The sequence below is a fragment of the Oryzias melastigma genome, linkage group LG11 (genome assembly GCF_002922805.2).
Source record: "Oryzias melastigma strain HK-1 linkage group LG11, ASM292280v2, whole genome shotgun sequence".
Lineage (NCBI taxonomy): Eukaryota > Metazoa > Chordata > Actinopteri > Beloniformes > Adrianichthyidae > Oryzias > Oryzias melastigma.
In genome coordinates this window covers 22,771,661-22,785,494 of record NC_050522.1, presented here as the reverse complement: position 1 = coordinate 22,785,494, position 13,834 = coordinate 22,771,661, and the positions used below count along the sequence as shown (strand labels likewise).

At 33.9% G+C, this 13,834-nt stretch overlaps 1 protein-coding gene across 1 annotated transcript in view; it reads right to left on the bottom strand.

Annotated features, from left to right (window-relative positions):
• The window catches only part of LOC112162444 (glutamate receptor ionotropic, kainate 5), a 104,825-nt gene that overhangs the window by 72,201 nt on the left and 18,790 nt on the right, over window positions 1–13,834 (bottom strand). The window contains exons 2-4 of the mRNA XM_024298231.2: window positions 13,261–13,425; window positions 7,808–7,905; window positions 4,007–4,172 (exon numbers count right to left, since the gene is read on the bottom strand). Coding sequence (XP_024153999.2) covers window positions 4,007–4,172; window positions 7,808–7,905; window positions 13,261–13,425 — 429 coding nt within the window. The remainder of the gene's footprint in view (window positions 1–4,006; window positions 4,173–7,807; window positions 7,906–13,260; window positions 13,426–13,834) is intronic.

Genomic DNA, 13,834 nt, shown 5'->3' with positions numbered 1-13,834 from the left:
TGAATGCAAATCCAAATTTCTTAAAGGTTTTGATCAGTACAAAATCAAGTCCAAATGGCCTTTGTTTTCCCTGTTTTAGGGTAATCGGACTTGAAAAAGATAAACTTCCTAAAATAATGAGACTGAGTCAGTGTTTCATTCTTTATCCACTCGTTGTCCTCAGCAGTCTTTTATTGCTGGGTTTAGTTGTTTTAGTTTGAGGTTGGTAGTCCTGATTTGTGTGTTTTTTTGTTTTTTGGTAGTTAGATTTTGGTTCTGCCGTCTTTATTAGGGAGCTGCTGACTGATCAACAGTCTCACTAACTTATTTTATGTTTGGTCAAGGTTCCAATAATTTTATTTTATCTTTTTGTTGTTTTGTTCTTTCATTTCAGGAATTCCATTATTTAATAAACGGTGTTCCTTTTATTCTTACTGGTGTCCAGTTTTTATGTTATGATCCCCTTTTGTATTTTCCCCCTAGAGACCTGAGTCAGGTGTGTCTGTAGGGGGCGTAACAATAGCAGTAAACAGTTATGGCTGCTTTAAAATGGGCAATAAACAGACTGTGATAAAGGGGATTATGCTAAAACTCCATTTCTTTACTATCCTCAGAGAATGGTTTAAGTCTCTGGTCTATAAACAGATATAAATGGATTTATTTTGGAAAAAGTGAAATAATTTAGTTTAAATTAAAAAGGTTAAAATAATTTAACTGCAAACAAATAAATTATCTTCATTTTCTGATTTTTTTTTTTACTTTTATTCATTTATTTATTTTATTATTTTAAATTAAATATATATATCATTATAATTCCTCTTTGGACAGTAGAGGGTTTTAGAAAATACATATTTTGTCTGAAAACATACTAAAAAAAATCTGATTTTTATTTTTAATTACACCTTTTACATTCCAATATAAACTGAATATTAAAGATAAAAATATAGATCAGGTGACCAATAAAACTATATTGTCAGATTTAATAGAAAAAATGAAACTTCAGGAATTGTTTGCGCTTTAATGTTTCTGGCACTTACAGCTTTAAAATTATGCAGACACATTTCTCTGTGAGGCTGTAGGGCAAAAGAAATCAATCACCATTTCTACTGATGTTCGCCTTTTAAAATGAGAATTAATAAGCCCGTACCTGCACCATTAATCCTGGATTGCAGGTTAATAGACAGCAACCTTGTGGCACTAATACAACAAGCTGTTCCGGGTCCAGATCTCTGGTGGATGCTCAGACCAGCAGAAAGACGATGATAAAAAAGGAATCCTTCACACCTCTCAAACTTTCTGACTCTTTGGACCTCTTCCAAAACAATGTGCACATTTAGAAATGTCTCACGGAAGAACGTTTGTGTGGAAAATAGGAAACCGGATAAAAATTCTACCTCAGAGGTGTAAATGTCTCATCGATTGTTAAATGTAGTGAATTTAAAAGCTGAACAACTTTACTATGAAAGATAAAAAGAATATATCTTAAAGGAAAATAAGGGTTTAATGAACATAAACATATATTTTTCTAAAGTAATGTCATTTACTGAAAAATGGTTAACAAAATAAAAGAGCTATTTTGCAAAAATAATAATACTCACCTGAAAACAGTGGATATTATTTGAAATTATTCTTTTTCTGCAAACATACACAAATATTTGACTTTTTTTGAACATGTATTAGGAGGTTGAGCTCCTAAAAATAAGGCAAAAAAATGTTGAGCTATTTTGGAGTTTAATATTTCAGCCACATGCTAGCTGTTTTGGCTAATCTCGTTTTTTTTTGTTTTTTTTAGCCCATTTCGGACTTTAGCTAATATTTCAGCGACATGCTAGCTGTTTTTGCAAATTTAGTTATTATTTCTTCCATATTTTTAGGCTATTTGAAGTATAGCTATTTTTTCAGCTACATGCTAGCAGTTTTAGCTAACCTAAGTTTTTTGTTTGTTAGCTTTTTTAGGCTAATTTTGCATTTAGCTAATATTTTAGCTGCGTATCAGCTTCAGCGTTTTAAACTATCAATTTCAGCATCTTTAGCTATCAGCACTAACAGCCAAATTCCGCTTACAGCATTAATGCTAAATAGCTAGTTTATAATTATTTTTAAACGTTATGGTTTTAAAGTTAAAAAATTGTTTTTATTGTATTCAATAAATGTTTATCCTGTTTTATGTTTAATTTGTTTTGGATTTTGGCCCCTTGTGTGATTGAGTTCCACTTCCTGCTCTAAAACATTAAATGTTAACTTTTTTGATTAGATAATGACAATTAATTGCAATTTCAGGTTTTTTTTTTTTGCACTATAAATAAAAATACAGGTCAAAAATGAATTAATTAGACAATAAAGACAAGAAGTGGGAAAAAAAATACAAGAAAAGAGCAGAAATTAATCTATATTATTATTAGAGCCAGTAATCAATTTAAAAAATTTAACTAATTAATCACAAACCTAAAAACAAAAATAATCGCAATTAATCATGATTTTTATTTTTTGGGAAATAGTCACAATGTGAAATCACACACAATATACATATATTTAAAGCATATATTTTTAGGATTTTTAGGCCTTTAATATTCAATAAGAGCGTCCTGCATTTCTGTCAGTTCCAGCATCAGAGTCCTCCGTTTAGCAGGTTGGGTTCATACTTCTGACAGAAGCGGCACAAGTGAGCCAAGTAATCGTCGCCATAAAGTCCTCACGGCGGCCCTGCAAGCTTTAAATGGCCGACGGCGCCTTTTATGACATCACTACAGGCCTGTTAAAACACTGCTATAAACGTGCCAAGGCTGCGGCTAAAGACTGAGACACATAAAAACAATGAGCGACGGTGGGCGGAAACAGAAAGAAACAATGGGTAAAAGAAAAGATAGGAAGTCACTTATATAGTGCTAAAAAGGAGATTTAAAGGATGGAGGAAGCAACAAGACATAAAATCAGAATTTTTAGAGATGATTTGTTTTAAATAAAATGCAAACATGTTTAAGAATCGAGTGATATTTTATGTAGGAGACCATTACTTTGGTAAAAATGTTCGTGTTAAACTAGTTTATTGATTTAGAAGATCATTATAATGCAAAAGTATTAAAAATAAATAACTGGGGCACAAAATCTGAATTACTGTTTAAAAATTTGCTGATTTTTTTTAACATTTTTTCAATGAACAAATACTTTTAAAATTAGCAGTTCAATATGGTTGGGATAACATATTTCCACTTGATTATAGCCACTGTACCGCCCATTTGTTACACAGTTTTGGGGGAAAATATAAATATATAAAAAATATAAATGGACCACGTTGTTCCTCATTTCTAAAATAACTTTAAAGCATCCAAAGATTAAAGTTTTCATGCAGATTCTAGATTCATTTTGAATCTTTTTCTGTTTTGTTCTTCCATGTCCCTTAATCCTAGGGTTTTGGACATCTGGGATCTGCCCCTTTGGGGAGGGGTACTGTAAAGGTTCTGTGGCTTTGTTTGGAATATTTTTTTTTATGTTCTGAGTTTCCCTGCCAATCACAACAGTTCCAGTTCTATTACTTTAGCAGAAAGTGCTGGAACAAATCAGACCCTCTTAGGTTTCACTTTCCGACTTCAAGAACTTGAAGCTGAAGTCTTGCGTTAACATACCACATGCCTGTTTCAAAGGTCTTCCGCAGACCTGGCCTCAGCAGGTTGAAGCTTTCCCGGCCACACCTGAGCTCAGATTAGATTTATCACCGAGTGACATCAGTGAACACGGAATAACCGCTCGCTGTGAACAAACTCCGACTGTTGGAACGGCACATTCGCTCAGTCAGCACAAGCACAGGATTCCAGCAGCGCAAACAGAAATACGGGGGAGTGGAGGAAGAATAATAAAGTAGAGTCTCCAGTTCAGCTCATAGGATTCCCACAAAGCCGCAGCTGTGCTGAAATCAATTATTTTGGGGGAGAGAAAAATGGATACGCCTCCGCTCCCACCATCAAACAGAGGAACTAAATTAATACATTTGTATTCAAATATTAGCGTTTACACACGGAAAGAGACTCACACTCTGCTTTGGCACAGATCAGGCTGGCTGTGGGGTAACCAAAGGAGCGCAGGATGGAGCCGATGGCCAGACTCATGTCCTCGTTGCTCGGGTACAGAGTGACGGAGGCAAAGCGGAGATACGGCAGCTTGGGAGTCTCCTCAGGACCAATCTTCACGTGAGGGATCTGAGGGATAAAAACACCCAAAGTTACCTAGACAAGAAATAAAATGCTGTAGTCATAGGAAGTACATTAAAAAAACAGGTGGTAGATTATAAATAGGGGTCCCCAAACAATGGCTCACTTCCACATTTTCTCTCAATCTGCTACCATTTTAGCCCTATGCTAGCTCTTTGTCTAAATTAGTCATTTTGTCAGTTTTTTGGCTAATTTTACATTTAGCTAATATTTCAGCTACATGCTAGCTGTTTGTTGGCTAATTTTGGCATATTCTCAGTTCTTTAGGTTATATTGGAGTTTGGGTAATAATTCAGCTACATGCTAGCAGTTTTGGCTAATTTAGACTTTTTTGCTATTTAGGCTAATTTGGCGTTTAGCTACCATTTTAGCGTTATGCTAGCTGTTTTGGTTAAATTAGACATTTTATCAGTTTTTTGGCTAATTTTACATTTAGCTAACATTTCAGCTACGTGCTAGCTGTTTTTTGGCTAATTTAGGCTTTTTTTTATTATTTAGGCTAGTTTGGCGTTTAGCTACCATTGTAGCCCTACGCTAGCTCTTTGGCTAAATTTGACATTTTGCCAGTTTTTTGGCTAATTTTACATTTAGCTAATATTTTAGCTACATGCTAACTGTTTTTTGGTTAATGTTGGCATATTCTCAGTTTTTTAGGCTATTTTGGAGTTTAGCTAATATTTCAGCTACATGCTAGCTGTTTTAGGCTAATTTAGACTTTTTTTGTTATTTAGGCTAATTTGGTATTTAGCTACCATTTTAGCCTTATGCTAGCTGTTTTGGCTAAATTAGACATTTTACCAGTTCTTTGGCTAATTTTATATTTACCGGTAGCTAATGTTTCTGCTACATGCTAGCTGTTTTTTTGGCTAATTCTGGCATATTCTCAGTTTTTTATGCTATTTTGGAGGTTAGCTAATATTTCAGCAGTTGTTTTGGCTAATTTAGGATTTTTTTCAATTCTTTAGACTAATTTGGCACTTATATTTTAGCTGGATATCAGCTTTAGCATTTTCAGCTATTAGCTTTGGCCACTTCAACTATCAATTTAAGTATTTTCCTCAACTATTAGCACTAGCATCTTCAGCGGCTACATTTAGCTTACAACATTCACATTAGCATTATTGCAGGCAATGCTATATATCTTTTTTTTCAATATTTTTGTAGTTTTTTTGTCTGTAAGGACTACAAAAATGAATTATTCAAAAAATATAGATTTGAGGAGCCCTGGTTTTTATTATTTTATTATTATTTTTTTTTTACGAATTTTTTTAATTTAAAAAAAATCACTGATTTATTTTTATATTCATGTTACTGTTATGATAACTATAAACAATTATTTTGGCAAAAAGAAAAAAAAAGAAGGATTTGTGTTTTTCAAAACCTGAAATTGTTAAGAATTGTCAGAGATTTCCTTTAAAAATAAAAGACATCCTGTGTCACAAGATTGTCTAAATGCAGCAAAAGATTTGCTAATCTAAATCTAAATCTGAGCTAATTCAGACATTTTTTTTTACAAACACTTAAAATCCTTGACTTTGTTTAAAAATAGAAAATCTGGCACTCTAAAATCTGTCAAAAAGCCTCTGATACGTCATGGCCTTCAACTGTTAGTAAATGCCTTAATTCAAGTTTTATTTTTTTACTTTACTATTTACTTAATTTTACAGTTATAGTTTTTAAAAATGTTTTATTTACTTTAACCAGAGAGCCACAATGGTCAAAGAGCCACATGTTGCAGACCCCTGATAGTAGCCTATATTGTCATATATTGACATTTCTTTTCTATACTTTTTTAAAATACTGTTTTATACTTACTGCTCTTATACTTAGGCCTGGTACTCTTTTGGAATATATTTCACATCATATCGTACATTGTATGCATATATGTGACAAAAAAGATTTGACTTTTATTTTGAAAAATCTCATCTGTGTTTGGTACACCCTGACAATCTAGTTTTTGTACAGGTAAAAAAAATCTGAAAATCAAAGAAAGCCTTCGATCATTAATGATATCTGACTATCGGACTGTAATTTAGCGTGAAAAGATTTCCATTTTGAGAGAATTACAAAGTAAGAATTGTGCTTTAAATTAAATTTCCCTCCGATGAAAATACTGTTTTTTGACTTTTTAACATGGATGTGTGGTATTTTTCTTATGAAAGAGAACAAATGTAACAAGAAATCCCTTTGTTTTTGCATTTCCGAGTGTTACTTCCTTTTAAATCTGAGATGGGGCGGGGCTGCTCAGCTCAGCTCCAAAAGCCACGCCCCCTCAGAGGAGATTTTGGAGACAGAGGGTTCAAAACAGCATGAAAATGGTTTTTAAGACCTTTAGGTGGTGGTATTTTGGTTAAAAACTTCATAATCATAATTAAAACACTAATGAGATTTTTTTTTTTCTTATAAAAAAGTTGTCATGGGGAAAACCAAAACCTAAATCAACTTTCTTTTTGGCTGTTGACCTCTATAAATGAGGCTTTAAAAGTGAATGTGAAAATTTTTGACAGATAAACTTGTTTAATTCTTGAAAATATAGTCAAGCACCATCTGTCTGCTGCCCCCTATAGGTTGAAACGAAGTATTACGTTGGAATTTTGTGATTGGTCAAACCAAGTAATGATAACAGTCCTGTTCCGAAGCCCCGCCCCTCTGACTGGATGTTCAAATTTCACCTGTGGGCGGAGTCAGCCTCCAACTTCCCTGTTTGGTTACCCTTTAAGGAACAAGCAGAAGATGATAATCTGTCCATCTGACTGTGTGATACCTTTAATTCAGTGAAAATATTTAAATAAATATAAAAGGCTATTCAATCCAAATAGGATAAACATTTTGTAACAAAATATAAAATAACCTAAGTGACCTCTGGGGAAGTTTAAACAGCAGGAAGATAAATTAGTTCAAAGTGACTTTGCTCTGATCTACAGGAGTCGTCCAATCACAAAGAGACACGTCCGACATGGCGATGTGGCGATGACGACACCAGGCTGGATGTAGTCTTAACAGGAAGAACAGATTAAACCAAAAGTCGTCACCTCAGCTAAAAAAAAAAAAAAAGACTGAAGTGTTGCCTGAGAGCTGACCTGAAAATGTCACTAACACGTACCGCCTGATCCAGCTGATATCTGACAGGATTCGTGTCCAATGTCTGAATATTTGCTTCAGTTCATCATAAAAATGTGATTTAAAATGTTCAGAATTTTCACTTCCAGTTTTAAAAAAATAAAAAAATAGGACTTTTATTTTTTAAAAGACAACTGAGCCATTTCTGTTAACGCAAATTGAGTTATATGTTTATGTGTATAAAGATTTCATAATACAGGACTAAATTAATATGGAAAGAAACCCATTTTTAGTGTATAAAATGTGAAGAAAGCCAACAGCAGCACCTGTTTGTGATTTGGAGGGAACATTTTGTGCTTTGTAAGAGTCCCTGAGGGTCAAATGTTCTGGTGCATTATTACCCACATCATTAAGCTCCAAAGTGGCAAACATATAAAGTTGTTTATGCCTCTCGGGGATTGAATGTACTGGCTTTAGGAGAAAGTTGCACGGTACAGAATGATTGACAGGACTGCACAGAAACACTGAACTGGTCCTATTTGTGGTGTGGAGAAGTCACCGACCTCTTTCTCCCCACAGATGTGACTGATGGTGGAGCCGGAGGCAGGGCTGGAGGCCGGGCCGATCACAGACACCACTCCCTTTGGCAAGATCTGGCACACTGAGGAGGGAGACGGAGGGAAACCAGAGTTTATTTCAGGTAAAGCCACTATAAATACTGAAACACAGTTCTGTCCAGAATCAGAAACAGCTCTTTTAGGACAATAAACAAAGTTAAAACCCAAGAATATTAAGGAAAATTGGCTGTTTTTCAGTTCGGTGGGTAAATAATTATAGATGTACTTGGGGGGCAAAAACCAAAACCAACGGTAGGCTAAAAAGGGCAAATATTTCTGGAACACATCAAAAACCAAATTGTTAAACCTTGGAAACTTTAAAAATGTAACTTTTTAAACATAAATATGAATAAACAGAATATTCCAGAATAAATCAATTTAAACCTTTAATATCTTTCAATATTTTGCTCTCCATAATAAAATATTCTGTCCAATTATACAAGTTATAAATGAAGTAAATGTTAAAAGAAAAATTACTTCAAATGTCTTCTCTTGTATGTCATTTATTATAAAAAAATTAAACTTAGTTCCAGTTTCAATATCATTTTGACGTAAGAGGCATAAATTATCTTGTATATTAAATCGTATTCTTAAAAATTATTTACGTGGATATATGTTATTGATTGTTTAGCGGTATTAGAGCAATCCAGTCGAACAGTTTGGATCCAGATTCCATCCCAGACAAGGAAAACAAAGACGTTCATGGATCTATTTGTTTACAAGTGGATGCATCAAAATGGAGCAGAACGGTGAGCTTGTGGTTCGTCCAGCGTATTTCTACGTAACAAATAAACTCTTTTCAAACTTTTTTGTCTGCCTCAGACTTGAATAACGAAATACTCAGAAATGCAAGTTGAAGCTTAATTTTCTTTGTATATGTCCTCTATTGTCAGAAAAAAAAATGCCACGAAAACAACCATAATTTTTTTCATCAAAGTGGATTTTTAAGGCTTAAATATTTGGTCTATTATTGCTTTATTGATAGTTTACTTTGGATATTTTGTCATGTAGACTCACTTTTTTAGTTTCCAAAACAAATGTACCATCAGAGTTTCACCTTTTTTTAAAAAATAATTTCTCTTTTAAATCTTGTGTGTTAATTTAAATTTCTGTGTCACGCAGAGCTATTTCGAATAAGCTGAAGTATTTCCTTCCGTTTGGTTTTAATCTTATTTTACAAAATACAGCAAAGCTACAAAAACTAAATATAATAATTGAAATCACTGAAGCAAATAACTAAAAGCGCTGAAACTGATAACAAGCTAAAAATATTAGCTAAATGCCAAATTAGCCTAAAAAAACTAAAAACTAGGTTAGCAAAACAGCTAGCATGTAACTGAAAAATTGCTAACCTTCAAAATAGGCTAAAAAACAGATAAAAGGCTAAATTACCCAAAACAGCTAGCATGTAAATATAAGCCTAATTCCAAAACACCCTAAAAACAAAAAAAGCCTAAATTAGCCCAAAAAGCTCAAATGTAGCTGAAACATTAGCTAAAAATTCAAAACAACCCAAAAAACAAACAAAAAAGCCTAAATAAGCCAAAACAGTTAGCATGTGAAATATTAGCTAAACTCCAAAATAGCCCAACAATGAAAAAAAGCTTGAATTAGCCAAAACAGCTAGCATGTAGCTGCAATATTAGCTAAACTCCAAAATAGTCTAAAAAAGCATAAATTAGCGAAAACAGCTACCATGTATTAGCTAAACTCCAAAACAGCCTTAAAAATAAAAATAGTAAAATTAGCCAAAACAGCTAGCATGTAGCTGAAATATTAGCTAAACTCCAAAATAGCCAAAGAAGGCATAAATTAGTTAAAACGGCTAGCGTGTATTAGCTAAACTCCAAATCAGCTAGCATGTAGCTGAAATATTAGCTATTCTTTAAAATAGGCAAAAAAATCCTAAATTAGCCAAAACAGTTGGCATGTAAATATTAGCCTAACTTTAAACCAGACTGAAAATTAAAAAAAAAAAATCTTAAATTAGCTAGCATGTAGCTAAAATATTAGCTACACTCCGAAATAGCCTAAAAAAAATCTTAGTAAATGCCAAAATAGTCCAAAAAAGATAGCAGAATACCAATTTTAAAACATTAAAAACATAACTTTTTAACATAAATATAAATAATAAAAAGGCAGGAATCTTATTCCAGAATATATCAACCTAGACTTTAAATAACTTTGAATAATTAGCTCTCGATAAAAATATATTTTGTTAAATTTATTCCAGTTAGATATAAGTGCAAGATAATCCAGATAATAATTATCTGGAGGGCCGGATATAACTACCTTGACTTTGACATGTTCTGAAGTCATGCTAAAATGTTTGTTTATTAAGCAATAATCAGCATTTTTGAAAATAGGAGAAAAAAAAAGTGTTCCAAGGCTTAAATGTCTCAGGAAAATCTGTATGCTGAGGAATAACAAGAATTGTGACCTTTCCGTGAGCCCTTCCAGCCATACTTTATCCCTCTCGAGGGAAATGTGTGACCCAAAGGGCCAAATCCAGCACACAGTGGATCTAATTCTGCCCCATAATGACTCACATAAAAATTATCCGCCGCGACACCCACCCAAAAACTAGAGCACACCCTATATCTTGTTTATGAGCCACACTGTAGATGTCCTTTACGTAAACCGTTTGTTCTGCCTTCATTTAATCCAGATAGAGGTGAAACTCTGAGACTTTTTTACTCTCATTTACAGATTTTTTTAGAAAAATGTCACAAATGAACAGCTAAAAATGGAAAATAAAGGTAAGAATGCTTATTAAAAGGGTCATAATTATTGTGTCTAAGCGTAATAACTACATACTTGGAAAAAAATGCACAAAATTCAGCTTCAAACATTGAAACATTGCATTGTTTCTTTCTCCTTTGGAGCTAAAATTATATTTTCAGGTCAAATATGGAGCAATTTTCATTCAAAAGCTATTTTTTTCTTGTTGCAACCTATAAATGCTTGTCCTTTTGGATGTCTCCTCTCATGTCGCTGCAGTTCATAATCAATAAACATCAGCCGCAGCTGCTCGGGCAGAACGCTGCGAGCTCTCAGGTCACTGTGACACTCAACACGCAGGAATCGGTGAAACGCTGCCATGATCCATCTGTCCTGCAGTCTGTTCCGTGGACGCCATGTCACCAGAGAGCTGTTGATTGAGCCCTAAAAAGATCCAAACATCAACATATTGCTGCCGTTAATCAAGTGTCCCTCTGAAACTGTGGACATCGGCGCCCGGATTTGGTACTTCTCTGATTTCTAACATAAAGAATCGATTAAATAAAAGTATTTTGTATATAAATCACAAAAATAAGATGGCTTATATTTACAAAGGTCTTTATTTTTTGGATAGTTTGAGGAAAATGCATTAAAAAAAGGCAATTTTTCAAAACTATAGCTATTTCTCTAAAGGAATTAATCAATTTTATTGCTATATTTACATTTTATTGCAATTTATGCTTAAATCAAAGTAATGCCAATAAATTTGTGTTTCTATTTTACTATAAAGGAGAAATAAAAGTGAAATTCTTAAATTACAAAATGCAGCATTAGCCCAGAATATGTTTTTTTAAGTTAATTAACTGTTTTGATTTTTCCTTTTTGCATTAAAACCCAGGAGTCTACACTGTAAAAAATGAACCCCTGGAAAAATCAACAAAATTTCTGTAATTTGTTACATTTAAGATTTTTCGTTTTCATCAAATTGAAATTTTAGGTTAATATTTTATCAAAAATGTATTTTGAAAAAAAAAAAAAACGAATATTTTTAAATGAACAAATTACAGGTTAACTTTTACAGTGTGGAGTCATCATTTTTTAAAACACTGCCTCTTTAGAAACTACAATACTGAAAATATTCAGATTTTTAAATCTATTGCAATGCTGTTGAAAAATTATAGGTCTTTAAATGTTTTTTTTTTATCAATTTTTATTCTATTGTTTTAATACTTGGTTTAAATGTTTATTTCAAGCATTAATTGTAGACAATAAAAAATAAAAAAAAAATCACACAGATATTTTAAACTCATTTCCCAAATAAAGAAATGCAGTAAATAAAAAAAATGTATATATATCAGAAGAAAATACCAGTGTAATTAGCCTACTAATAATCAAATATAGAAATGTTAGCGATAATGAATAAGTTACACAGTGAGGTCACACTTATAACTTATAATGATATTAATTTATCGTAGAATTGGTTTTGTCTCCACCCCTATTTAACATGTTTTTGCCAACACATTTTGACTCCCAAGTCGTCACATATTGACGTTTGGTTAAGGACTCTTCCGTGTCACTTTTGACCTTTTGGGTGTCCTTAAGTCGTCGTTTTTCTACGTACTGGCATTAAATCCCCGACCTCCAGAATCAGTCCAGTACCGGAGCGCGTAGGGCATTGGTAATAAAACCCAGTACCGGAACCCTAACCCGATACCAATGGTACAAGTACCATTAACCAATAAGGGGGTTAAGGTTAGGGTACCGAGGACGAGTGAGCATCTGGTACCGGACTGATTACTTCGTCCTGAGGGTTGCGGACCCTTGATTTTAGAAACAGCGAGTTGGGGACGCCCAAAACATCAAAAAGTGACGTGGAGGCGTCCTTAACCAAACGTCAATATGTGACGACTTGGCGATGAGAATTGGTTTTTAGCAAGAGTCTTAGGTTTGTCCGAATTCCCCCCTACTCACCATTTTCTAGTGCCGTCCGAATCTACTATTTCCAAAATCAAGTGCACTCTAAATTTCCCAGAAGTCTTTGCGAAAAACTAGCATCCATCGATGCTCACAAGATTAGCAAATATAGACCACAATGCATTGCAGTCAAACTATTTCAAACCAAAAAAAGTGTTTAAATGTAATATTTGAATAAACCATCCACATTTTCAGCATCAGAACACGATGGAGTCATGAATAAACGTCATGAAATGTTTATTCGATTGTGGATTAGAAATGTGTTCCTCTTTTTCTTTATTTACAGCTCATTTTCACTTGCCAAAGTTGCCACTGAAATGTCTCCCTCTAATTCCGAGCTCCTCTCAGAAAAGAGTTTGTAAGTGGCAGTTGAGGAGGTTCGGTGCAGATTATAGGGTTGCTGATTCCTTTTCCGAACATTTTACTCCCCCGGGTCGTTTATCTGAAGGGTTGTTTCACTTCCTGCTGTGTAAATGGGCCAGAAATTTACATATTTACTGAGCATTGAAGCAATATTTGCACCTGCTGCACTGGTTGAATAGAGTGCGACGCCTCATCAATTTGACCTGTTTCCTCATTCGTGTACACATCGTGCTCCACAGCGAGATGACGGAAATTAGCTTTCGTGGTAAATGTCAGGATGTGGAGCAGATTCCGCCTGAAGGAAAGTTTATCGGCCACATGAAGCAGAGGCTGGGGCTTACTGGTATCGGTGGTGTCGTACTGGGAATCCTTCTGCAGCTCGTAGACGTCCACTTCCACCCTCGCTTGGGAGGCGCCCTCGATGTTGTTGTTGATGTTCTCCCTCGCCAGAGCCAGCGCCAGACGTTCACCACGACCACAATCAGACTGGTCATCCAAAATGGCGGCTGGAGGGAAAAGAGTTGGAATTCATTTCTTAGCTCACTTCAAAATAATCAGGAACATACATATCATGTCCTGGTGATCTAAATGCTGAGAAAATTCAACTGTTGGTTGAATATTATTCCTGAAAACAAAACACAATGTATAAATCACATGCATAAAAGTCAAGGATCCGGCCCTCCAGATCATTTTATTTTATTGTTATCAATGGCCTTATGTTTTCTTGTACTTATTTTTTACTCGTATTATTTTGGAAAGAAAATATTTTAATGGAAAGTAAAATATTGAAAGTTATTTAAGGTTTAAGTTGATTTATTCTGAAATAATATAGTTTCTTTTTTATTATTCATAATTATGTTAAAAAGTTATAGTTTTAAATGTTTAAAAATGAGCATTCCGCTAATGCTAGCTAAT